Source organism: Pantherophis guttatus, chromosome 10 (genome assembly GCF_059756535.1).
Source record: "Pantherophis guttatus breed Tessera chromosome 10, ASM5975653v1, whole genome shotgun sequence".
Lineage (NCBI taxonomy): Eukaryota > Metazoa > Chordata > Lepidosauria > Squamata > Colubridae > Pantherophis > Pantherophis guttatus.
The window spans coordinates 16,880,212-16,907,649 of NC_142072.1; the positions used below are offsets into that span (position 1 = coordinate 16,880,212).

General features: G+C 40.0%; 1 protein-coding gene across 1 annotated transcript in view; it reads right to left on the bottom strand.

Annotated features, from left to right (window-relative positions):
• ARID1A (AT-rich interaction domain 1A) overlaps positions 1-27,438 on the bottom strand; it is an 86,464-nt gene that overhangs the window by 10,407 nt on the left and 48,619 nt on the right. Inside the window, exons 5-12 of the mRNA XM_034413557.2 lie at positions 12,959-13,199; positions 11,562-11,651; positions 10,981-11,148; positions 8,743-9,058; positions 7,789-7,934; positions 7,584-7,693; positions 3,969-4,178; positions 3,333-3,537 (exon numbers count right to left, since the gene is read on the bottom strand). Of these exons, the coding sequence (XP_034269448.1) occupies positions 3,333-3,537; positions 3,969-4,178; positions 7,584-7,693; positions 7,789-7,934; positions 8,743-9,058; positions 10,981-11,148; positions 11,562-11,651; positions 12,959-13,199 (1,486 nt within the window). The remainder of the gene's footprint in view (positions 1-3,332; positions 3,538-3,968; positions 4,179-7,583; positions 7,694-7,788; positions 7,935-8,742; positions 9,059-10,980; positions 11,149-11,561; positions 11,652-12,958; positions 13,200-27,438) is intronic.

Here is a 27,438-nt window from a genome sequence, read left to right on the forward strand (position 1 = left end):
GGGCTTTTCTTCATGCAAGACAATTTTTTAAAAAAAGTCTTGAAAACTGGAGATAGCAAAGAACCCATCGGCTGCGGTGGTTCATCTACGGCCTCAAAGGTAGCCTGGCTGAGGTCTCTGTACTCCTAGCAGCCAGCCAGAGTCAAACTCTCAATTAAGATTTCCATTAGTTACCATTTCAACACTGATATCCCTCGCCTGGGCTGGCAAGTTGATGAGTCATTTCAGCTTTTCATTAAAATCCTCTAGAGGTCATGTGCAGGTCATGTTTGTTTATGCCCCACCTTCAGGGCACCCTCTCCCTCTGCTCCCTCCCAGTCTGGGGACCTCTCCGGAGAAGGCAGGGCAGCGGGCGGAAGCCCAGCAGGGAGCTTCATTCATAACCCCTCCCCCACCCTCTCCCCATTCATTAGCCTTTCAGCTCCATTCCTTTCCCCTGGGAATCCAAGAAGCAAAAGTCTCAGCTGCATTCTAATACACTCACATCAGCAGGAAGAGGTTTCAAGGCATTCCCTGCCTCGCTGCCATTTGTTGTTCCTCCCCACCCCACCCCCCCTGCGGTCCCCCTCCCAACTCACAAATTTACAAACTGCTGGAAGGGTGCCAATTCCACACACACTGCACTCGAGTCTAACTGGCTGCACTTCCCCAAGGCGCATGGGGGCTATTCATTCATAACCAAAGCCAAAAAGTCTGAAAGCGGTGGCAGGCTACAATAGCAAAGCGCTCAAGCTACAGGAGTCCAGGAGACCAGATCTAAACCCACGAAACAGAATTGATCTCCCTGCTGTAAAGGAAGCCAGTTTGGCATTTGCTAGAACAGGGGGTCTCCAACCTTGGCAACTTTAAGCCTGGAGGACTTCAACTCCCAGAATTCCCCAGCTAGCAAAACAAACCTGGCTGGGGAATTCTGGGAGTTGAAGTCCTCCAGGCTTAAAGTTGCCAAGGCTGGAGATCCCTGTGCTCAGGGGTGAAATGCTCCCAGTTCGGACCGGCTCGGGCGAGTAGGTAGCGATGGCGGCGGGCAGTTCGGAGAACTGGTAGCAAAAATCCCTGCCCCTGCCCCCCCCATGTCCAGCTGAGCCGCGCGATCATCAGAGCCTTTTTTTTTCTTTTAAATGCCTCTGATGATCCAAGCTCTGACGATCCCAGCTGAGTTGCCTGCCGATCAGGCAACTCAGCTGGGATCGTCAGAGCCTTTTGAAAGCATTTTTTTACATGGTTTTACATGTAAAAAATGGTTTTAAAAGTAAAAAAAAAAAAAAATTGGCCACGCCCACTGTCACATTAACCCACCACCACAAAGCCACGCCCACAGAACCACTAGTAACAAATTTTAGATTTCACCACTGCCTGTGCTAGAATGATGCTTCCATCACATGGCCTGACTCCGGATACCCAAGTATTTTTCCCATATAAGGATGTTCTTCTGACACGTACTTCAGTGCACCGATCAACTCTATCCAAAAACTAAGGCGTTCTTAGCCATGTATTAGCAGCAATTATATGAACTGAAGCCCAATAGGACTTCACATGAAAGAGGCGTGCAGGCGTCAGCAAACTCAGTAATCAATCTTTAAAACGGGCAGAAATATCCTGAATAAGCAATGATAGCTCAAGCGTTTATCATAGAGTAGGAAGTACATGTATAGTCTCCCTGGCACCCCTTAGTTGACACAAACGGATGAGAGGAATTTTTGCCTAACAATCCAGAAAGCCAGCAGCAAAATTAAGGTCACAATGCTAGGCTGGATTGACTCAGCCAGGTGGACTCGTCAGCTCCCTTCTGGATACAGGAGTGTTTGGTTTTTAACTTTATCCCCAATTTAGCATATCATATCTAGAAACACCACAAGCACATAAATAGTATTGCTTAGCTGTACATCTTTAATATACCGTCTTCAATTTTCACCGAAAGAATCGCTCAAAATGCTTTGCACCACTAAAATGCAGAACCAGAGCAAGATGGAATGGGAGAGGCATACGCCCAAGGGGACAAAAAATGTGAAGGACAGGTCATTTTGGGCTGAAATAACAAAGCTTACTAGATATCCTGAGATTGGAACAAGAAAGAATAGACTGTACCTACTGAAAATTATCAAGTATTGATGATCAATCATAGAAAGCAGGATCCTTGGCTCAACATCTCTCTCCCCCCCGCCCTTCTTATGAATCTGTCCATTCAAGCCTTCACTTTTAATCCATTCTTTTAGAATTTGGTCCTCCAAGCCCCACCCTATGTCCTCTATCTGGTGGACATTATTCCCTCACTTTCATCTCTTCTTTCTCTATTATTAGGAACAGTTTTTGCTGGTCGACTGCTCAGATAATCAAGAACATTTCTCTTCTAAAGAAACCCCTTGTGATAAAAGTAGAACTACTATTCCGTCTGAGTTAATTTGGAAATATATTGGTCTCCCCCAAATCACTGCAATCACTAAAAGAAGACTCCACCATAGAAAATAATTCACTCTCTCACTACCGACACTGCCCATTAACTTAGTTGAAGACAAACATTATAAGCATGAAATAAACTACATACGTTGAAATAATTTTGTATTCAAACTAGAGGCTCACGATGAATGGCTTTACATTAAATTCATCACTGTAACCCAGGAGATTATATACATTCTGGGTCTTAAAATACAGGATGTCATATTCTACACATTATAATATAGCTGAAGCTAATGAGAAAAATCTGTTGAATAACTTTGTCACCTGTTTCTAGCTTAGTGTACAATTCCAATATGTCATTTCTTTCCCTACTTGAAAAGAGACACTTTGTCTGGAGCAGGGACATCAGGGTTGTGTTTGACCTTGGGGGGCCGGGGTGGGTGTGGCCTGGGTGGGCGTGGCCAGCTCAACATCACTCATATTGGGGGTGCCTGTGGCGGCCGCAGCACTCTGCCAGTAGAAACAGAGCTCAGGAGGGCCGCGAGCTCCGTTTTCACTGGCAGAAGGCTGTCGCAGCCAAAAACGGAGCTCGGAAATGCCGCATGTTTTCACTGGCAGAGGCACCGTGGGCCAGTCCTTCACTGTTCCCAGGGCAGCCCCGCGGGCCAAATTTAAGCCGGAACTGGCCTGCGGGCCTTGAGTTTGACACCCCTGGTCTGGAGCAAGGAGAAAGCTCTTTATCTAAAGTCTAAAAATGAAATCCATGAAAATAGCATGCACAGAGATTTATATAATTAGTTTGAAAATGTTCCAATGGAAATTAGGCATCTACAGTTGAGCGTCTACAGTTTATTCAGAGACGCTGCCGTCTACTGGAAATTTATCTGCTGTGGAACAGGCAAAATACTCAGTGGGCTGTAGAAAGCAACCTGACTCACCTGGAGATGGAGGCTGTATTTTGGTCTGTGATTTCTTGTTATCCGTTGCAAAGATGTCTGGGGGCGGGTCTTCACCTCGTTCAATCTTGCACTCGAAAGCATAGAGACACTGGATATACTGCTTCTTCAGAGAGCTCGCTGCACTGCTAGAGGTGCCCACATTCAAATTGGTAGCTAACTCCCGCCATTTCTTGTTCTTGTTCACCTGCATAAAGCCAGAAGTGCCAAATAATTTTATTTTCCTTGAATCCAAATCCCACACCCCCTTCCTTCCGAAAGTGTACAATAAAAGCAATAAACAAGAGACGGCAATAAAGCTTTTTGGAAAGGGGAGAGACAACATCCCTATGGTAGGTCAGCTTAACAATGGAATAAAAGGAAATCATTATTGATTTAGCCACAATTTGTTGCAATGAAATGGGAAGTAAATTTTTTTTTGCATATTTCTTTTCTTTTTCTTGGCTGTATACTTATTTTTTCTTTTTTGTTTTCGGTACCTTCTTTTATTTTTAATTCTTTTCTTTCTTTCTTTTAGTTTGTACGGTGGCATCTTTTTAAGTGGAACAAGAGGGCTCAAGTGTCCACTTTAAGTATCCTTAAAACTGCTACAAGGATATCCCATTGTGCTTTACCCACCTGAGTCAGCCCTCCAATTTCCTTCACAGAAATGTAGAGTCGATACAGGTCTAAAGGTTTCCTTCCAACTGCTGGAAGATTGGTCATTCCCATTGCTTTCTCTTCAGCGAAGGCTAAATAACGATCTACCCACATCTTTCTCTCTGGCTCACCACCCAGCTCATATAATTTAGTAATCTTTTCGTTTGTAGTGGTGGAGGAACTGGATTTCTAGGGAAAGAAGAAAGGAAGAGACCAATTAGAAAAACGACACAACAGTTTAACACACGATGAGAGGAAATCTAAATCTCCTGAGATCCTCTCATAAAGCAGAAAAAGTAGTAGTATTCCATCATAGCACACACCTATTGCACTTAGCCAGCATAATGAAAAAAGAGTATAGCAATAGCACATAAGACTTATATACTGCTTCATGGTGCCTTATACTCTCTTTAAGCGGTTTAAGAGTCAGCATATTGCCGTCAACAATCTGGGTCCTTATTTATCGACCTCGGAAGGATGGAAGGCTGAGTCAACCTTGAGCCGCTCAGGATCGAACTGCTGGCAATCAGCAAAATTAGCCTGCAATACTGCATTCTAACCACTGCGCCACCACGATATAAGTTTAAGGGGGGGGGGCGGGGAAATGTTACAATTGATGTGTTTCAAAGGTACAAATAATCAAGTTATTGAAGTCTGATAGAAGAAGAAAACACTAACACAAAACAAGGAAGAACCAATCTTATCTCTCATTGGAAGAAATTCCACAATCAAGGTACTGCTACTAAAAAGGACCTACTTCCAGGATCATATACAGACAGTCCCCAGATACAAATGTCTTTAAGTTAAATTTGTAAGTAAGTCAGAACAGTTATTTAGAGTTAGTCAACACAGTGTTAACAGCAACATGATCCAGCTTAAAATGGCAGATGGCATTTTCCTTCCTTGAACTGATTTACCGCTGAAGCCGTGCAATGTTTTTATGAGTGCCACAATGTTTTCATGTGCATGCAGTCATTATTTATTAGGTAGTTAACTCAATTTTTAATATAATAGGTTTTGTAGCAGTCTTTCATAAATTTGAGTTATCCGTAATTCAGATGTTCTCAACCCAGCAGCTGCCTGTAGCTTTTTTTAGGTAAAGAGACATTCAGTACCTTCCTTGAAAAACTGTTAAATTAGTATCTGTTTACTCTGAATTAGAAGAAGCAGCTATCAGATTTCCCAATCATAAGTTGGTTAGAACTTTATAGACCAAAAGCAATATATGGAATAAATTGAGCCTGGAAATATTTTTTTCTCTGTTAACAGAACACTGTATTATCTGAAATGCACTCAAAATTATTATGGAAATATAAATATTATTTTTATTATGTAAAATACCCAATCCCACAAAAGTAGCATATTTCTGGGGGAAATCCTGTAAATGCTTTACTACTTCACTGAATTTAAGAAACAGCAACCAAAATAATACCTAAAACCTGTTGGAATTGTCATATTATGTTTATATTGAAAAAAAAAATTCTTCTGAGTGTTTTCCTATGGACATCTGAGTATTGCTTTTTACAACCTCACACCATCAAGAACAAGCAGTCTAAGGATTGTCACTTCCCATGTTAGACATCCTTCTTAAAAAGTGGCATAACTGTGAAGCTAAGCTCTAGCCAGATAAACCTGCCTAACACAATGGTCATTTTTATGCAACAGGAAGGTTTTCCCTTTCCCCAATTCATTTTGGGCAATTAATGATTCTGCGTTTATACTAACTGGTTTGTTTTTCTGGGCTTCATTGGGGCTTTTCTATTCAGTTTGAGGAGCTTCTTTCCTGCTTTGTTGACAATTCAAAATGCTCTTCATTTTCTTTCATTATGCCAGCAGCTGGTGGCACCCATTTTATCCATCAGCTTATTTTTTTTTATTTGCTTTTTAATATAGTATCTTGAGGATCTGTAAGAATCTGAGTATGATGGGAGGAGCAAGGTAGAAAGCTTGTGAAAAGTTTTTTTTAAAACTTCAATAAAATAGCATCTGTATAAATGAGCATTTAAAATAAACATAGGAATGAATCTAAAGAATCTATGCTTCAGGACACATCTAAATAACATGGTTCTGAAAGTAAAGCCAATTTCAAAAACATAAGGCAGAGTCTCCAACGTTTGTAAACTGAGGAGAGCACCCTGGGAACTTTGAGAATATGGTAGGAGTACTTTCACAATATGGCTGCCACGGAGAGGGAAAGTTCTGCATTCACAAAATGGATGCCATAGTAGAGAAAGACATAGCATCATCTGACCACAAGGCAAACTAGTAAAGGTACTCCATTCTACTCAAAAGATACCCAAAAGTTCTGTTCAAGTCAAGGGATCTCTTTCCCGGCCACAGGATTCTTCCTATTATCCACTTTATCTTTTTCTGGGAATGCCCCCACCAAAAAAAGAATTTTACCTCCCTAACATTTTTAGGTTCTAAAAAAGCGGGAGAGGATAAGGGAATTCTACATTTTTAGAAATTAATATTTGATACTGGGAGTTTAATTTTTTTTAACATGACAATTTTCTGTTTAATTTTAATTAACAATATTTAATAGGTTTTCACCTAAATTTCTGAAGCCTGATTTTACATTGATCTTGAGCTGTTTTCATTAACCAATGTATTTTTAAAACTTTACAATCTGTTAATGCTGAGACAGTTTCCTAGTCTTCTCTTATTAATATTATGGCTAATCTATCCTTCATATCAGGGATTGAGTTGTTAAATCTCATAGAGAAGCTAAGATGCCACTGATATCCTGAAAAACTTCCCATGGAAACTAGACAACCCCAAAAACCATTCATTGCCTTCACAAAAATTAGAATGTGATCACTAGGTCACACTGATTAAGAATGAAATAATATCAAAAGGAAATATGGTTATCAGGCAGGCCAGAACACTTCAGTCCCATGGATGTGCCACAACTTGCAATGGAGGCAAAACCTCTCGTCAAATCAAGCTATCTCCTGCCAGGCTGCTACAGATGAACCTTTAAATCCCGGCAGGGCCGGATTTAGATGAAAAGAGGCCCTAGGCTATTCCACTTATGAGGCCCTTTCACCTATAGTGAAAGTGTAATTTTAATTTTGCTAACAATTTGAATGTAGGCCCCTCTTGATCTTGAGGCCCTAGGCTGAAGCCTAGTTAGCCTATAGGAAAATCCGGCCCTGAATCCCGGTTGTGAATTTAACCACAGAATCCCATGTTTCTCCTCTCTTGACACCCAATCCCCATTTCTTGCCTTACATAAGAAAGGCTAACCAGAACTATCAGGAATATGAGTTTTGAAATTATGTGCCCTTTTGGTTTCGATAGCTCTTCCAACACTAAATTAGGTCCAATTTATACTGAAAGAGGCACAAGAAATGGGAGTTTCGGGGAAAAAAACAATAACCCCACTGTTAATGAAGCTTTAAGTTCCAAGTTGTTCACCAATATTTTGAGTAAAGCTCAATTATCAGTTATAAAGGATATCCTAATCAAGAACTTCTTTGAATTCCCAACTTTGAAATAACTATTTTATGTGACTTTAAAAACCTAATTTGTCTCACTGAGATACAAGTCATTTTTATTTAAAATCAGTTTGGTTTGGTTTGGTTTTTTTACCTTTGACTTGGATTCAGCTTTTGGTGTTCCATCTGCTTTATTGTTCATTTTAGCTGCAGGGGTTAATTTAACATCTCCAAGTCCCATCATTTCAGGACTTGCAGCCATCCCTAAAGAGAATCAAGACATCAACATAATCATGTTTTATTAGTGGATCATCACAAAATTCAGAACACTTGAGAAGTGACTGAGTAATATGCCTCACCTGCAGAATTGTTGGCCATATTCCCACCCATTTGATATGGCGGACCCTGGGGGTTCAGCATGCCAGCCATGCTATTAATTCCTTGGCCATAAGGAGGACCAGTTCCCATCATTCCTCCTTGGTTAATGTGAGGGTAACCAGATGGCCTAAAAGCAACATGACTTGATTATGTACTATACCGAACAACATTCTTTTATTAATTAACATTGGATGGGGAGAAATGAATCCCTACAGAGCCTGACAGTCATTGATAGAAAATTTTAATTGTTATCTCTCCTGCCAAAAGATCTCCAGGAAAGAAGGACATTGTGTGCAAAGAATCATCAGGAAAATTGTGAACTCTTAACTCTCCTGTGATATATTTATTGCACAAATGCTGATGAAGCCACAGACAGGAGCCTGGAGTCATTTGCTTTGCCTCAGCTATCCAATGGCCCCATCCAAAACTACTATTCCTTCTTTAACGGAAACTACTGAAGGAGAACACATTGACACACACTCTTCATCAAATTTCTGCAGTCTTCAGTTCTGAAAATATCAGGTATTTGACTCTGTCCCCTTTCATACCCAAACTTCATTTTTAAAATAGGGCAGCTAACATGCCTTAGCCTGATTTACAGATTATACAGAACAATACAAAATTCAAGAAACATTGCATTAGAACAGGGGCCTGCAACCTATTTGTAATTGGGCTGTGTGAGTGGTGGGCTGGTGCAGGCGTGCACTTGCAGCTCTACTCGCGCTCATGGCGGACAACAGCGCTCATGCCCACCACTCCCACAAATGAAGCAGTATGCGTGCACGCACGCAAGCAAGTGCCCACCTCTCACACAAAACCATCCCCTCTCCCTCCCACCCTGTGCTGGACTGCCAACCTGGAAAAGTTGAGGGACGCTGCTTTAGAAAGATTATCACCCGGGAAAGAACATTTCAACCTAGCCCTCACACCCTTACCTATTCTGGATTGAGTTGACAGCAGCAGCATGCATAGCAGCAGCAGCGGCTTCTTGTGCTTTCCTACCACCTGGTGGAGGACACATCCCACTTCCTACTTGGGGAGGCATGGCGGTCATGTTGGGTCCATAAGGCCTATTGCCCATGGCAGCATGGCTCAGTCCTCTCCCTGGTGGAAGTCCAGGGTAGGGTGGTATACCGGTCTGACCATGGATCTGATTCCCTCCTCCCATTGGGTTCATGGTGCCTCCCATTCCTGGGCTGGGGTAATTTGCATTGGGCATCGCATTGTAGTTTGGCTGCCTGGGATAACCACCTAGGGAGAAAAAATAAAGCACTGAGTAACATGCCAGTAAATCTGCTATGTCTATCTGTACATTAAAGGCATATATATATATATATATAAAGCGGGGCGGGAATTTTGGCACTCCAAAAATAGATGTTCAAGTTACTGATTGTAATTCCTATCAGCTCTCTCTGGAAAGAGATCATTGAAATGAGAGAACATTTTTCTGTGAATCTTTTCACCAAAGATCTGTGGACTCCACTTAAGACCCATTGTCAAAGACTGAAATAAAATAAGATCTAACCGTTCAGATGACTTCAACAACCACACTGAAACTAATTATACTGATCAGACAAATGTTATTTCCTGATGTTCACACATGCTCTATTTTTAACTAAGGGCTTGCTGAAGAAGTCACAATTACTACCCACATTGGAGAAATGGCTGGTGAAGATGACAGAATTAGCAGAGATGGCAAAGTTGACTTGTCTGATCAGAGATAAGACAATAAGTACACCCTGGAAACCCCTTATGTACTTGTTGCTGGAGAAAGAAAAAAAAATGAATTTATGATTGATGGATTTGATGATTAGAAAGGGTAAACTATGGAAAAAAGAAAACTGTGTTGTAACCTTAGAGAGGGTAAAATATAAATGCACCTGGCACTGTTTTTAAAAAGATGGGAAGGCACTTCTTGATAACATTTTCTTTTTCTTTGTACTTTTTTCTCTTATTACTTTTCTTCATTTTTTCTTTTTAAAGTAGTCAGTTATGGGTGCACATATATCAGTTAGCCAGAGGTGGCAACATACGGCCCTGAAGACTGCAAAAGCAGTGCAATTCAGGCTTCAGAAGAGCCAGCCCCCCCCGAGAAATAAGAGCTCAGACAAAGAGAAAAGGAATAGGGTGCATGTGGGCATATTTTTGCAGCTTTTGCACAATCACTAGCTTTGTTTCTGTCAATGGCAGATAGAGTGTACAGCCTGCCTAAGGAAATGTGGTCTTCAAAAAGAAAAATCTTTACTCTCCCTTGCACAAAATCATAATGGTTGAGTTGTCGCCACATAAAGCCAAAATGAAACACAACACATTATGTCTTAGAATGAGGCAGTAACCAAAAGTCATGAAGATTATCAAAAGCAGTATAGAGGATGGGCCTCTCACTAAACCATCCTGTGGTAGTCAAAATGTTGAAACTGATACTTCTGCCCACGTTTTATGATTATGCTGAAGCAGTGCAAATTTCAGTCCCAGTGATGAAGACAAAAGTCACCCAATATACTAGATCTAGCAAGCAATTCATTTCATCTTCCAGCAAGATAGTAAACAGGTAGCTTTTATGACAACAGACAAGAACTTTCATGTTCTCTGTCCATTAGTTTAAGTGGGTGATTTGTGTGTAACACTAAGCTGAGTATCTTTAGGACAATCCACAGCAATCCTTGGGCTTGTGTAACACCCAGATGCATAGTCACAAGATCAGAAACTTCCACTTTAGATTAACCACATATTGAATGAGGTAAAACCTATTTTTCTGAAATCCTTGTTGGAAATAGGTTTCTACTCAACAAACTTAGTTAATAATGCCCATCAAATTAAAACCGTTATGTTCAATTGTGCAAAATCTTCTGCATTCTTCAGTGCTGTACTACAGGAGTAAGAGGAAGCAGTGGTGAGACATTAAGTGATTGCTGCAGCTTATCCTCCTAAGAGTAAACCTGTCCTCAACCATGGCAACTTTTAAGATGTGTGGACTTCAACACCTAAAATTCTCCAGCCAGGATGTTGGCTGGGAAATTCTGGGAGTTGAAATCCATACATCTAAAATTGCAAAGGTTTAGAAACACTGCAGTAAATGATGGTTTCATTACATACCAGTAATTCATGATTCTGTTTTAACTCACAAACAGTTCCAAAATATGTTTATTGTTAGCGCAAGAGCACACTCTCACCTTGGGGCCCGTATTGACCGCCCTGAGGCCCATAAGCGCCCATAGAATTTTGTTGGTATGGTCCAATCCCAGTGTGCATCTGTCCTCCAGAAGACTGACGTGGAGATAAGGCAGATCCAGGCTGAGGAGAATTATACTGGGGAATCTGTGGATTCCTCTGTATATAACCTAGTGAAATAATAAGTACGTTCTATAGTTAGGAAAACATGATTATGTAAAAAGGAATACGTATTAATGTACCGACACAACTTAGGCATGCATTCCTGTAAGTTCAGGAAGCATAGCAAAGGCTTAAACCATGAAATTCCTTCGTGGCAATTTCTTACTCTTTGAAAACAGCAGCATGGCACAGTGTTGTTGCTATATTAACTCTACTTTACTTCAGAGAGGAAGCAAATCGCTTGGCTGCTTCCGATTATTGAACAAATTACTTGATTGGAATTCAATACAAAAGGATCATTGGGCAAAAAGAATTAATACTTCCAAACAAAGTAGTCCAGTGTGGTACAAGCTTCTGAGTACTTCCAGTCACAATCATACAGACATATCCTGAAAAATCATAGAAAATGTGGCATACACACCTCTATCTGGAGCTATGGTTGACTGATTAATGGAGGAATGCAAGAGGCTATCTGATTGGCCACTCGGTGGTCGAGGTGGCATTTGGTTGCCTAGGACAAAAAAATATATAAATTAGTTAGAGCAGTATTTCTTAATCGTGGCAAGTTTAAGGTGGGTGAACTTCAATGATGGCTGGCTAGGGAATTCTGGGAGCCAAAGTTTACCCATCTTAGATTGCTACGATTGAGAACCATTCAATTAGACATAGCTGTATCTCTTCCAATGAAGAATTCTATATTTTGCCATCTTCCACAAAATGAGCTGAAATAGACGCAAACTTACAGACGTAAATTAGAATGAGTGAGAAAGACACTCCATTTTAGTTAATGTCCAAGTAATTTGGGATTTAGATTTGAACTCTATTTACTGTCAAAATCTATAATCTACATACCCTAATGAAGGATAAGGTAATGTGAATATTATACTGAACAGTATGAGCCAGGGGTGAAATCCTACCGGTTCGCTCTGGTTCGGGCGAACCTTAGTGATAAAAACTAGCTTTAAAAAAGCTACTGGTTCCTCTGAACCGGTATTTCCGACGATCAGCTGTGCTGCATGGTTTAGCTTTGCTAGAAAGCAGGAAATCCTGCTTTCTAGCGAAGCTACATCGCGCGGCACAGTTGATCCCCCCCCCTTTGCTGTTCTACTTACCCAAGCCTCCTTTTGGTGTGTATTGTGCAGCGCATGTTTGGCTGCACTGCGCATTTGCGCGCACAGTGCACGCTTGGCACGCAGCACACATGCATGGCCAGCGACCCGGTAGCAAACCGGTTCAGATTTCACCACTGAAGTAATTCAGTGTAATATTACACCATAGATGGGCAGCAGTGGTGATTTAAGAAAATTCTGCAGCCCTTCTCAAAATTAGAACTTCCAAGTGGAGCCTTGATCCTGGGTCTTGTTGCTATGACGACTCTCTAAACTAGGGGTGTCAAACTCAAGGTCTGTGGATGCTTAGATCTGGCCGGCGGGGCCGCCCTGGAAACAGCAAAGGCCCGGCTTACGGTGCCTCTGCCAGTGAAGCTCAGGAAGACCGTGCATGGTGGCCCTTTTCACTGGCAGAGGCCATCACAGTTGAAAATGGAGCCGAGGGGGGGGGGGGGGGGCATGTGCTAGCAAAACAAACTACTAGCAAAAGTGGTGCTCCCAGCCCCGCCTGGCCCACCACAGGTGCCGACACGAGTGACATTGAACTGGCCATGCCCATCATGGCCACCCGGTCACACCCACCCAGCCCCCCCAAGGTCAAACCCTGATGCGGCCCTCAATGAAATAGAGTTTGACACCTCTGCTTAAACACTCTTGTACAAAATAGTCAAAGTAGCTTTAGCGTCTTGTGTCACCAGAGACATCTTACCTGGCACTGCAGCAGGAGAAAGTGGACCAGAGCGGGACTGAGCAACACTAGCCGGTGACCCAACAGGTGATGGGGAAGGTCCTCGAATGCCTGGCAAGTGCGGAGAGGTATGTGGAGAGAAAGGAGACTGAGCTGGGTTACTCTGCTCTCCTTGACTGCTGGAAATCCCTGATGTGCTTACGCCAGGACTTAGTGCTCCTTCGGTACCCATAGGCAAGTCATCTATTGAACCAGAGAGATCCTGCAGAGACACACAGGGAGGTATAAGCACGTCATAACAAAGAAGATGGATATGAATGCCAGTTATTTAATAAAGAATTTAAAGAGCCTGCCTTCTAAGCAGACAAATGTTATGCTTTTAACATTTCCAGGTAAAAGTCACTTACTTAAAATACTATTTTCAGCAAGCCACTTTCTGAGAACTCCAGAAACCTTAAAATACCACATATTAAATGTTTACTGATTATCTAAGTGATTGGCCAAGGAATAGAGATGCCATTCTTCTATTATTTCCCCTTCCTATTTGTCAAACGTTCTTAAGAACAAATAAAAAACTTCTTTCATTTTTATCCTTTTAAAGGAACTATTCCTCTCTTTAAAACGGTTGCCACCATCTATGGATGGAATGCTCAACCATTTCATTGCATTCTTTTGTACCTAAGAGTTTGTTTGCTATAGCTGGAGGGCCTTGGATTTGGGTGGGCCTCCAGTTTTATAGCCCTTTAGGCTCCAGTTTCCTTTACTGGAGCTATTTGGTGTTTGGTATATAGCATCAATCTATTCCAGACTGAGAATTCTTATTCCTTTTCAAATAATGCGCAGAAGCGTGCGTGCTCCCGCTGAGAACTGGTAGTAAAGGTAAGTAGATCCCACCCCTGAGATGGAGGGGCTGAGGACAAGCATATATATCCACTTCCTGCTCACCAATTTTTGCATAGCTGAGATAGTTATAACTGGTCTATATTAATGGTCATTGAAGCTATGAAACAGCAAGGGATGAGACAAGAATGAAAAGCAGTAATAAATCTACCAGGAACATTTCATGAGAAAAGGGAGTTGATCTGAATGGGACTATATTCATTCAACCTTAAGCATAACCTGATTTGCCCTGATGTCATATATCAATTATCATATTTTTAAAAGTCATATATTTTCATGAATTGTAAGAAGCAAGCAAGAGAACCAAGGCTGTATTTTGTACGAACTCAAAATCTGTGATCCAAGAAGTTTCAAACTAAAGCGCCAACAGTTAATATTATTTTCATCTTAGACACTTGATATGATAGTTTAATTTCTATTTGCAACACAAATTAATTTTTTTTTGTAAAATAATAATGGATACATTGAGGATACCATCGTAGGAAAAGCTGAAGGATCTAACAAAATATATGTTAATAAATTCTCAATTTAATGAAATCTTGTTTAGTCATTGCCAGTATAATGCTCCAAGTTTCTGTGCTGATACCCCCCCCCCTTGTCACCCTCTGAAATAATAGGCAGATCCATTCCAAAACAAATAATCTGGACAAAGCAACTGCATTTTACCTGTTTTATCACATCTGTAGTGATTTATCTCAGGTATATAATTTGATTATTACACAATAACAAAAATAACCATAATGACATGCTTCTGTGTTCAATGAACATGCAAGAGCAATACAATGGATACAGATGATCCAATAACAAAGTCCTGTTACATATCAATACTCATACTAATAGCAGTGTTCCAATATATGAGGGGATCCTACAAAGACGAGAGGGTCAAACTATTTTCCAAAGCACCAAAAGGTAAGACAAGAAACAATGGATGAAAACTAACCAAGGAGAGAAGCAATCTAGAACTAAGGAGAGATTTCCTAATAGTGAGAGAAATAAACCAATGGAATAGCTTGCCTCCTGAAGTTGTAGCTGCTCCAACAATGGAGGTTTTTAAAAAGAGATTGGACAGCCATTTGCCTGAAATGTTATTGGTCTCCTGTTCAAGCAGGGGGTTGGACTACAAGACCTCCAAAGTCCCTTCCAACTCTATTGCTCTATGTTCCATCAATATGATCATGAAACAAAGATTGGTATTTTACACTTCTGTTCTGGCCTATTTCTGAAGATGTCCTTATCCTTCCCCTACTCCAACACACTTAAGGAATATTGGAGCAACTATCTCGGGAAGGAAACTGCAAGTTAGCAAATCTAATAAAAAAAGCAGAATGGAAATATCAAGAAATCCCACTTGAGCTGAATTCATTCGAGGAAGGTTTGAATAGCAAAACAGAAAGCGCTAAGAACATTTGCGTCCAAATTCAGTTGATCCTAAAAGAACATTTACTTGTTGCAAAAGTAATTTTATATGAGCCAGCATTATAAGGATGACTCTAGTGTAAGATCTCATAAAAACCCATTCTTCTCTGGAAAGAACCTCAAGTCATGTAGGTCCTCTTTCATGCAGGCAGCTATCTTGCTGTAATTGTATTCACCATCGCATCATTAGAACAATGACCATGGGGCTCCAGAAGTCCTCCGTCAGGTGAGTTAAACTGGACAACAATGTTTACCACTGTTTATTAATGCATCCCTTGGCAGGCTCTTATCATCCGTAATTTGTCACCAGTGAAATTGCAAAAGGAAAAACCTTCATCAAAATATTGTTTCTCCAATGAGCTATGGAAAAGTAAAGAATTTGGGGAGAATGTTTGAGTTCCATCGCTGAGCAGGCCTTATTACTATCTGTAGCCAAGCAGGATGTCTTTCTGCACTTTATTCTGGATCAGCATAGCAGATAAAAGACGGGAATCCATCATTGGAAGTTTCTAAGAAGAGACTGGACAACCAGTTGTCAGAAATGGTATAGGTCAGTGATGGTTAACCTTTTTGGTGCCGAGTGCCCAAAGTGCAACGTGAGCGCCCCCCTGCGTGTGCCCCGCACATGTACCCTACAGCCCCGCACGCCCTGTTTTGGCTTCCAGGTTGGTGCAGGAGGCTGTCCAAGCCCAAAACGGAGGGCGGGGGGCCTCACACAGCCCTCCCATGCCCCGTTTTGTCTTCCAGGTGCAGGCGGCTTTCCAGGCTCAAAATGGGACACGGGAAGGGCGTGCGAGGGCCCCCCCAGGTTTGTGCCTGGAAAGCCTGCACTCCCCCCATGTGTACGCACATCCCCTGCATGTGCCCCCCCTCCCCCGCATGTGCGGCAGAGACCCAAAGACTAGCTGGCCAGCAGGAGGTGTGCACGCATGCGTGGTGGAGCTGAGCTGGGGCGACAGCTGGCGTGCCCGCAGAGAGGACTCTGCCATAGGTTCGCCATCACGGGTATAGGTTATCCTACTTGAGCAGGGAACTGGACTAGAAGACCTTCAAGGTCCCTTCTATCTCTATTATTCTGTTTCTGTTAAATCACAACTTTCTAAATTTGGAAAAAATGAGATTTATAACAGTGGTCAATAAAAGAGTTCCCGACTGTTGAAACAGTTGTTTTACTTTGTCATCTGTAGGGACATTCATAATGCCTATATTCCAGGGGGCCGCAACCCCTGGGCCAGAGCCCACTACCAGGCCGTTACCTATTTGGAACCGGGCTGCGTGTGTGGTGGGCCTGCACGTAGCTCGACTTCCGCAAGTCAAGCTGCACATGCATGTACGCCCGGTACCCTGCTCACGCAGCCCTGTTCCCCTCTCCCCCCACCAGCCACGACGCCAAGGTTGGGGACTGCTGCTATATTCTGCCCCTTTTGCATCAGTATCCTGGATAATACAACAATATAGTTATTTTTTTTTATTGTAAATCATTTATAACCGAGATCTAAGCAAAATACTGTAAAGCATCAATTATTGAAAGACCTCCTATGGTTGTAACATACTTTTTAAAGCAGCTATTAAAATTGCCTGTATTAATCTACTTTTTTCAGGTGCTTACAGTACACTTTCTATCTCTGCCCTTTGGCAGTAATAAAGTTCATTCTTAACCTACAAGGGTCCTTATGAAAATATGCAAGGCATTGAATTTTTTAAAAGCTATTTATTACAGGCCCCAAAAGCTTGTAGTGGTTTTAAGTTTTTCAAACCTTTTCGAATTCAAAGCTATAACCCAGAAGGATGCAGCTGGTGGGCAGCAGAACTATCCCTTGAAAGAACATCTCTGACCTGCACAGTGCACAGCCTAATTGCTAAGAAAGCTCTTTTCCCTCCTCCTTTGAATATAGTCAGTAAAGCAAGAGAAAACAGGAGGTAAAAATCAACAGCAGTAACTCTGCCAGCATGAAGGAACGTCTTGGTCTGGATAATTTCCCCACGTGTTTCCAATGTGTTTTTTTATGCCTTTTATTGCTCATCTGCCATGCAGATCAAAAATGTTGGAGGCATGCCAACTATTTCACACAGAAATCTCACACTCCAGGCTGGCTGCAACCCCAAAGCCTTCATTTCTTCACTTGAAATACTGCCCAGTGTTATTTTGGGATGTGACCCGATAGCGGAAGCCCACAGGGACTCTGAAACTATAACTGTTCCAGCTGCGATTGGTTGCCCAATTCAACCTTATTGCCAGCAGGAGTTTGTTCCTGCTGCTTGTAAAAAGGGAATCAGCCGCTAGGTTCACCTTTTTCATACCAAAACAAAACCATGCTTGAAATTAAAAAGCCTGCAAAAAAGGGGGAATTAAAGAGACAGCTTCCAAAATAAAGCCGATATTCTTAACACACTTGAAAGTGAGAGAATATAATAGTCTTAGCAAATGTCATAAGGATCTGTGTATCTGTCTGTTTGAAATCCAAGTATCAGGAATCTCACCAATATTCGTATTAAATATGGATTAAAAGGTGTCTGTTAAATTATTTTGCTCATGATTATGAGGATTTTGGCTGATATGGTCCCATATTGCCTAACAATAGAAATGAATCACCAGATATATGTTCAATTGCTTTAAACTTTGTACGAATGGACCATATTGGTTATTCTTCCTATTGTGGTAGAGACACTACTTTTTTTTTTTGCTGTTGTTACATGCTTAGAATTTTCACAAAATATCCCCTTATCTGGAGGATCCTGTGCTAGGCTACAACTCATAAAAGGAAGATAATACTTTTTGCTAAAATATTTAAATTTGAAAGAGATGCAATTACGATAATATTCTTCAAGTGAGAGTCTTTGGAGGCTTGGAAGAAGATATGGAAATAAAGGGAAGAAGAAAACAAGAAATCTGATAGAAAGTTAGGAGAGAAAAGAGAGAATAGTTGTACACAGCCAGAATTAGCAAAAGGAAAAAATTCCATATGAATTTGAAGCAGCCTACCCGATCACTATTGTAACATAGGGTTATACAATGTTTAACTATAAAGTAGTCATCAAACATACAGAGAAAAAGTGTTAGGACAGATTTTTAGCGATAGAGAAATCATGAATCACCAAACATTAGATATCTAACACTTCAAAACTGTTGTATTTGCTTTAAATAGTTTTAAGTCAATATTTTTCTACAGATCCCTGAGAATGAACATGACTATTCTGGTTCCTTAAGATTAGAATCGAAAAGGTCAGTAATGAAATTCAACTGTCAAAAATAATGCTGAAATAAAGTTAGTCCTACATACATAGAATATTATAATTATGAATCTTCTTCCCTAAGATTATGAACCGTACGCAGGCTTCCAATGTAGCCTACTAGAAGTACCTTTGCTAAGAAACAGCTGCCAAAGAGTGTCCTTGCAACTACTCTCTTGAAAGGGTGATTGGAGTGTCTAGTTTGATTACTAAAATGACCATACAATGTAAACCTTTGGCCATATGGAAATGCATAAAGAGAAAATAGTAATATCCTTCACCCATATACTTTTCCCCAACCTTCCTAACTCTTTTGTACAAAATTCAGTTATCTCTTCTGCAAGAACCTCTTGTGTAAATACAGTAAACAATTCTATTCACAGCAATCAAAGGCACATTCAAAGTATCAACTCTTGGTACGTGTTCTACATATTCTTCGACTGCTAATTTAAGATGGCAAAACCATTTCATTATCTTAGGTGTTAGAGGAAAAATTAATTTTGAATAGAGATGGGAAAGGAATAGTGGAAACAGTAGTTTCAATGACTAATATTTGAATTTCATAATCCCACTTACACTGGATCAGTAATTAAAATTTTGTCTCCTAAACCAGAGTTACACAAAACAAGTTTTCAAAATTTTATTCAGGAAGATTAAACGGTGGGAATAGGATTTTATAGAGAAATTACTGTCAATCGCAATTAAGTGACTACTCAGTCCTGTGCCAAGAATGTCTAATGTTGATTATTTGAATTAAATTATCACTTTTTAGTGATATCGCCAAAGTAACTAACACGTTAGCTTATTTTAGGGTTTTGAAGTTCACCTTCAATTATTACTCTGAAGAACTATCTTTACAAATTTCCAATTTGGGGTAGGTTACTCAAAGAGTTGGTTACTCAAAGAGTTGGATCTGAAATTAATCAAATTGAATTTGTACACTGTAGTGTACCCTGACTCCCAGACAAAATTTTTCACCAATTTTCAGAAGACCCATAAATCTTACCCTTGACAGAGGATCTAAAGTAAAGAAGTAGTGTTTGTTTGTTTGTTTGTTTGTTTGTTTATATTTCCTATTTCTAAACCACCATCTCCCTGCAGTTCCTTGCCCTCCTCATCTCAAGGAAAGGAGAGACTGTTGAAAAGACTTTGCTAGGGTCCAAACACTAGGCTGATTATTTTTAAGTGGAGAAGGCATCCTATAACCATCGATAAGCACCAACCCATCCAAGACTTACAGCACTTACTAAATCAACACTCTGAATTGTGCTGGGGAACCTACTGACAGCCAATGCAACAACGACAGTGTCAGTGTTACACAATTATGGCAACTGTGATTTGCCAACACACGAGAGACTACATTTTCAACCAACTGCAGTTTCCAAGAGGTCTTCAAAGTTAATTCTAGATAGAGAAGATTGCAGTAAACTGAATAGGATGGTGGTAAGTGCATGTCACTGTTGCCAGGACCAAATTTATGAGAATATGCAGCCTTTAAGTTACATTTACAAAATTAAAAATTAGCACGGGGTCCCTACCCTGATGGCTTACCTCAATCTACACAATGGATCTGTTTCAAATGGTTTGATTATATAACTTTATGCTTCATGTTTTACACCCAAAGCTGTTTGTATACATACACAAATGTCACATTTTTGGTTCCACCGAACTCAATTACGCCACAAGTTATGTCAACTAGTTTGAAGAAAAGTGGTTTTTAATGTGTGTTTCTGAAAATTTGAAAACAAATCCTAGAATTATGTAAAGTAATATTGCACAAATATTCCTTTTGATATCCTTTTTATCACACACACACACACACACACACTAATAATGGAAGGAGTGTGTGAATTCATTAAGCTTCTAGTTTCCATTTCTCCCTCTTTCCGACAAGAGGCCCTGGCTTTCTACTGTTTTCTGCCACAGAATGCTTCAGAAAAAGAAGACAGAACATACAAAGGTTCAGAGCCTGAAGGAGAAGTAAATGTTCCTTCTGGTCAGGGTTTAGACAGAACTGGTACGAGCTGCTTGCTGTATCTGCAGTGCAGGAAAGGAGGACTTGCAAAGAGGATCTGTGGAGGAGGAGCCTGGAATGTGTGCTCACTATAATTGTAAAAAAATAACCATCTAAGCAAGTTACAGAGGAGGAAGAAAAGGGGGTGGGGGAGAAAGAGAGAATGCATGGGCTCTTCAGCTGTTATGGTGAAACCAGGGGACAGAAAGGAAAGGAGAGGCCAGTTTTACACCACTTCTTCAACCAAAGACCTTGAAAAACAGAGGTGGGGGGGGAGAGAGAGAGAGAGAGAAAGGGAAAGGAGAAAGTCAGCCCTGTTACTGCAGCAGCCATTGATTTTTCAGAGGTCGATACTACACTCCCACAGATCTGCTCAGTGGGCGGGTTAATCACATCCAGTGTTTCTGCTCAACACCATTTCGCCCCCTCTCCTCCATCCTCCCCCAATTTTTGCTAAATAAACACTTAGTAAAATACATCCTCAAAAATCCAGCAAAAAGCAGAGCCACTGGTGCCTCGTATTCTTTCCTTTCCCTATAATAAAGGGAATGTTAAAGCTTGTGGTTGAAGACATAAAGTGAGGGGGGAAAAAGCTTCATGATTCATGCACTCAACAAGATGTCGCTAGAGGGAAAAACCCACCAAGCTTTTAAAGGACTGTTGTTCTCCTCTGTTTCCATCATCCTGTGTACCTGGAAATGAATCTTTTCCAGTATTAACCATCACATTCCAAAATTAATTCCTGGTTAATCTGTCAAGGGCTCCAATATTTTAAAAGGGTAATATTAAGGGATTTCACTTGTAATAGAATGTAATTTAATCTCAATATTGGATTAAATTTGCCAGGAACTCTTAAAGAGAGTGTCAACCGACCTGGTCTCTTGTAAGAATCTGAGAAATATAATAAATACAAATAAATATATGGTTGGAGAGGTTGGAAAAGAGAAAGTGAAGAACCTACTGCTCCAAGCACCTCAATCACTAGGTTTCTCAAAGGCATTTTAATTTGTAACACCTTAAGAATCAACGTATTACTTATTATGCATAAACTTCCATGGACTAGAATCTAGGTCAGTGTTTTCCAACGTTGACAACTGTGGACATCAACTCCCAGAATTCTCCAGCCAGAATGCTAATTCATTGCAAACTTAGCAAAAGTTATCCTAATTGAGGAAAATTTAATTTGTATTAAAAAAAGAGTGTTGCTAGGTGATTTTGGAATGTGTGTAAATATGAATGAAAATGCAAACATTCCACCATTGGGCAAACTATAATATATAAACACATTCCTTTAAAGAAGATCACATAGAAAAGAATTAGATAACTGGATATTCTATCTCTTCCCATCCATATTCTAACTTTCCCACCGAAACATTCAACGACATTAACTTAATGACTGCATGATTTATTTTATGATCGTGGCAAAACATCATAAAATCAGATGTGACTCATTTAATGACCACCTCGCTTAGCAACGGATGTTCCACTGATAAGTTGAGAACCACCTGTACAGTCTACCATAATACAGTTTACATAGCAGAAAGAAATTTAGTCATTTTGGTATGTACAACCCATGCAAATAATCAAGAGGACCCAACAATCTCTTTTCTCCCATATAGCTAGCACAACATATGAGTTACAAAGATATATTAAGCATTCATTCAAACACAACAAAAAATCAAAGCAAGTAAATTAAAACCTCCAGATCATTTTACACTACATAAAAGAGGGAAAAGAAACTGAGAGTATACTCCCAATCCTTTAACCATTTATAATATTCATGATACACCAAAAGCCAATATATTGATGATGAGCTCTGAAAAGAACTCCAAGCAATTTAGGTAGGTCTACTAATGCTTCCATTTCTGATTTGATTATCAGAACAATCAACTCTTTCAGTCTTGAAACACTGAACAGAACACTGTGGTTTATTGGGCACATTTACTGATTGAAACAACGGAACAGACAACCTGTGATAGAAAAAGCGAGATCAATTTTAACTCAGTACAGTTTAGAACAAGTGAATGAGAAGATAGCTTGGGACGTATTAATAGATCTCTGGGCATTTGTAGGTTTGATCACTGCACCTAAAAAATTTCCCCAATAAAATATTTGCTGTCAAACACTGAGAAATCAGGAGATTCAGGCAGTTCAAATGAGTATAAAGATTTATTGCAAGCTTAAGCCCTCTACAAGAATCTGACCAACTAACGGTCAAGAGAAATGAATGGGAGAGGAGAGGCATTCAAGGTGGGCTGAATTTTGATTTCTTATGGGCGTACAGGGATTCGTGACTTATGATGCATTTGACCCCCCTCTTGGGCTCAGCTTGGTCATCTCCTACATAACTTTTTTTAAAGGTGCTCCTTCTTATGGTGTTACTAACATACAACATTAGAAAGATAATTAGCAGTCATGGCGTTTTCAGTTGCATGTTTGCTGTGAAACTCCTGGCCTTACAAGGTTTGCCCACTATCTTCAACAGGACACTTCAGTTCAACTCCTGGGATACATTTTAATAGTGGTATTTGTATTTTATTATAGTTTTTAAACCACTGTCTGTCTGTCTGTGTATAGAAAATGAAGAAGTAATGGATTTCATGAAAAAAAAATGGTTTTCTGATACTATATAAAAGCCTAGCATAAATATCTTAGAGGCATTATTTAACTGTTACGGTATCTCTGCCTACATTATTACAATGCACCCAGCACTGTTCAGTAGATGGATTTTGAGATAATAATAAAAATCATGAAATCTAGAAGCCTGCAGCCAGTCTTATGGCTTTTTCTATGAAGTTTACTACAAGTAAACCCTTATTTTTGGGGGGTGTCATTTGTTTTGTTAAATGGAACTGCAAAAGTGTTTTGTACAGTAAAACTTTTTCTGCAGTAAAAATCTTCTAATAAAGCATTCTTAGTATGGTATGGTGATTAACGTCCAACAAAAAAGGTGCACATTCACAGTGGTGGCAGTTATGGGGGAGGGTGTAATGTGTCTAATTTTATGGACTCAGTTTCCAATATTATTGCCTGAAGAAGTGCACATGTCCTTGGAGAAATATATTCAGCCAACATGCTTCACTGATCTTTTAGTGAAGAATAGCTAGAAGATTGTTCAAGTAAATTTGACTGACCATCCCTAGGAAAGCTTTTCTGTCAGCTTCATCAAAAGATAGAGCAAATATGAACTATAAAATATAAGCCTTCATAAACCCAGCCAATTAAGTAGTAATAATTTGTTAGCATCCTAATCTGGACAAAACAATGGATTAAGAAGTATTGCCAACGAATCCTTGAAAGAAATTTTCTTGATTTAGGACAATAACTATTTTAAACACAATATACAGACAATCTTGGCTGTATTTATTAATCAATGAATGAATGAATCAATCAATCAATCAATTAAATCTTTGGTCACACACCAGATTATTTATTTATATTTCATATTTCTTAACCAGCCATCTTCTCCCTCAAGAGAGCAGCTCTGGGTAGTGTACAAAATAAATAAAATTAACATTAAAATCAGAAAAGATGAAGTTGAGAGGTTATAAAATTATAAAAATAACATAAAATTTCAAAAGGTGAAAAATTTCAAGATGGGGAGTGAGCAGTTGATAAAACGAATAGGGGGACTATATTAACAATTGCTGTTATTAGCTGAACAATGAAAACTAATCATGTTAATAGAAACTTTCAACCAAATTTGATGTAGTTGGGTGGCAATGGTGGTGGAAGGGAGGTTTTTTTAAAATTAAGCCCTTGTTTTGCCCTAATTGTAACATAATTACAATTAGATTTTTGTTTTACTAAATGGTTCAAAACAACACTATGCAGTATTACTGGTCATCTTCTACAAAATATGAGAAATTCATCAGTATTCCAGTATCTAGCTTAACATCTATATGTATTTATTTATCAAATTTATATACCCACCCACCTCACAAAATACTCCAAGGTTATCTAGCAAATTTGCTTTCCTTTAGCAAAGTAAAATGACTTTCAAGTTCATCTCAACGGCTTTTGATATACAGATGCATCCATGCAGGTTTTTTGGCATAGCTAAGCAGATCTTTCACTTTAAGTTGGAATGAGGAAGTTTTTGAAGTAGAACATTGCACTGGTCCGTTCTATAGAACTCTTTTCTTCCACTTAAGGAAAAAAAACCCTACTAATTCTAGACAGGTAAAGAGAGAGGGGGGGGAGAGAGAGAGAGCGAGAGAGCACTACCCATACAACTACTTCGATACATTTTTTGCATCTAAGGCATTCAAGCAGATGTTATTTGCTGTTTCTATACTTCATAATAATTTTCCAGTTTAAGTTAACAGCATATTTATTTAGAAAAGACGTTATTGTTTAATCTGTTGGAAAAGCAACAGAAATTATAAAACAAAAAAACTGTTCTTCGGGCAGTTGTTCTTCTGAATAACCTTTGCTGTCTTTCATTGTGACAATGAAAATTCACATATGCTGAATTTTTTTTTTTTTTTGCTAAGTAGTAATAATGTAATAAATTGTGATAATTGTTATGAATCAGCAATTGAGATTGAAGAAATAGAAAAACCATGAGCAATGGATGAAATTAGCTTCTTAAAGTTAATAAGTAGGGACCTGCGTTTGAAGGAGTCATACCTTAATACAGGCAAATCAGAGGTGGGTTTCAGAAGGTTCTGACCAGTTCTGGAGAACCGGTAGTGGAAATTTTGAGTAGTTCGGAGAACCGGTAGTAAAAATTCTGAGTGGCCCCACCCACATTTATTCTCTGCCTCCCAATTCCCAGCTGATCAGGAGGAAATGGGGATTTTGCAGTAACCTTCCCCTGGATTGGAGAGGGAATGGAGATTTTACAGTATCCTTCCCCTGCCATGCCCACCAAGCCACGCCCACCAAGTCATACCACACCCACCAAGCCGCACCCAGTGTTAACCAGCAGTAAAAAAAATTTGAAACCCACCACTGAGGCAAATGTCACTAAGGCCAATGTCAACTGAACTAAAATGAAGGTTAGGGACCACTAGGCCTTATTTAGGATCAAGCAGAATTGGGGGAGAGAGGCAACTGCAACTCAGCAGTAATTTTCCTCAAATGCAGAAATCGCCATCTTCTCCCTATTTTGGTTCAAAATCCCATATACACATCCAAAATACTATTGACAATCCTAGATTATCTGTTTTTCAAGGCAGTTCAAGTATTCTGACTTCTCATCATTGAAAGATGCCAGGTTATGCAATACAAGGTTTAAAACGATACTAGGGCATTGTATTTTGTAATTTACAATAGAAAATGATTTGTTTACCTGTACTTTTAGACTGAAGAGGACCAGTTCTACTTGGGATGCCTCATATGCTGTTTGCCTAGTGTCTGATTTTGACTAGATTGCCTACACCAAGTTAGGCAACATATTTCTCTTTTGATTTATGACATAATGTGTTCATATAATCTGCAAAATGATTATCCTAATATGGAAAAAAGAGTATTGAAGTTTATTTTGATATTAACAGGTCTTGCCTTTGTGTTCAGTATGGACTAAATAGGTCTATCAAAGCCATAGACCCAGCAACCTTATATTTAAACAGCTGGATATAATGGAACAGGTTACTTGGGAAATATTCCCAAGAAATCTTGTACGTAACTATGGTAACCAGTTTACAGCTGCACACATTGACATATGCTAAGCTAATTATTAGCCAAAATAGGTCAAAAGTGCCCAGGTAAGTCATTTATGTATTTCAAGGTTTTAATATTCAATGTCTTAGTACGGGGGTGTCAAACTCACAGTGGTGTCACGTGACGTATCAGGACTTTTTCCCCCCTTTGCTAAACCGGGCGGGGGCGGGGCCAGCACATGACGCATCCAGCCCATAGCCCGCGAGTTTGACACCCGTCTTAGTAGTATCATTACTCAGCAAGATCATCCAACATCACTTGCCACGATAGTCAACGGCTGGTCACAGAAATGAAGATTGCAAGCCACGTGTAGTTTTGTTGCTTCAAATAATTCTTCCACAAAAAATAAAATGCTAAGCTCCATCTCAATCTTTCCTACTAAAATAGCACTATCCAAGTTGTTGAAACTGTCTTGTTTATAACACATCTATGGTCCAAATCCAAGCTTCTGAGTGTGTCTTTCAACAGAAACCATTCATAAGAACATGTGTACAACTAATAAACTATTTAAGACTTAGCTATGTAAATACATTGAGATCCATTCCCGAGATCAGTGTCCAAACCAGAATCAGGAATATTTGTTAGTTCAGTCCCTTGTGTGCTAGATCAGAGCCACTCCTGGCTGGTCAATGCTTCTTCCTTGAGGGAGGGTGTGGTCCTGTTAGTTCTTGAAGTAGTGCACCCTCTTCTCAAGGGGCCATAGCTCAACCCAACTAGTGTGGACAGTTTCCTTTTAAGGAAGGTTGTGGAGAAAGTCATCACATGGGAGCTTCAAAGGGCCCTTGATGAAGCAGATTATCTGGACCCCATTCAACTCAAGCAAGACTGAGAACTTGGGCCTTCGAGTGTCCAGATTTGTTAATCTTTGGCCCTGGATGGGGTGACATTGCCTCAAATGGATCTGGTACATAATCTGCAGGTCCTCTTGGACTTGTGGCTTTTACTATAAGAGCAGGCAACAACTGGGCTAGGTAAGATCTTTGCACGCCTTCTCACTGTGCGCCAGTTGTGCCCATTCCTGGACTGGGAAGTTCTGCTCAGTCACTCATGCCCTTGTGACCTCCTGTCTGGATTTCTTAGTCCCAAAACCTAATCAGAATCTTCCAAGCTGACTTCTTTATTGTTTTCACATCTACGGTATAGACAAATCTTATTAGATTGAGGACTGTCCTACCTACTTTTAAAATATATTATGTGAACTATTAATTAGGGACTATTTTCACCCTCTTTCTCTACATGTAACATCTGGATAGAGTAGCCTCTTACTCCTCTG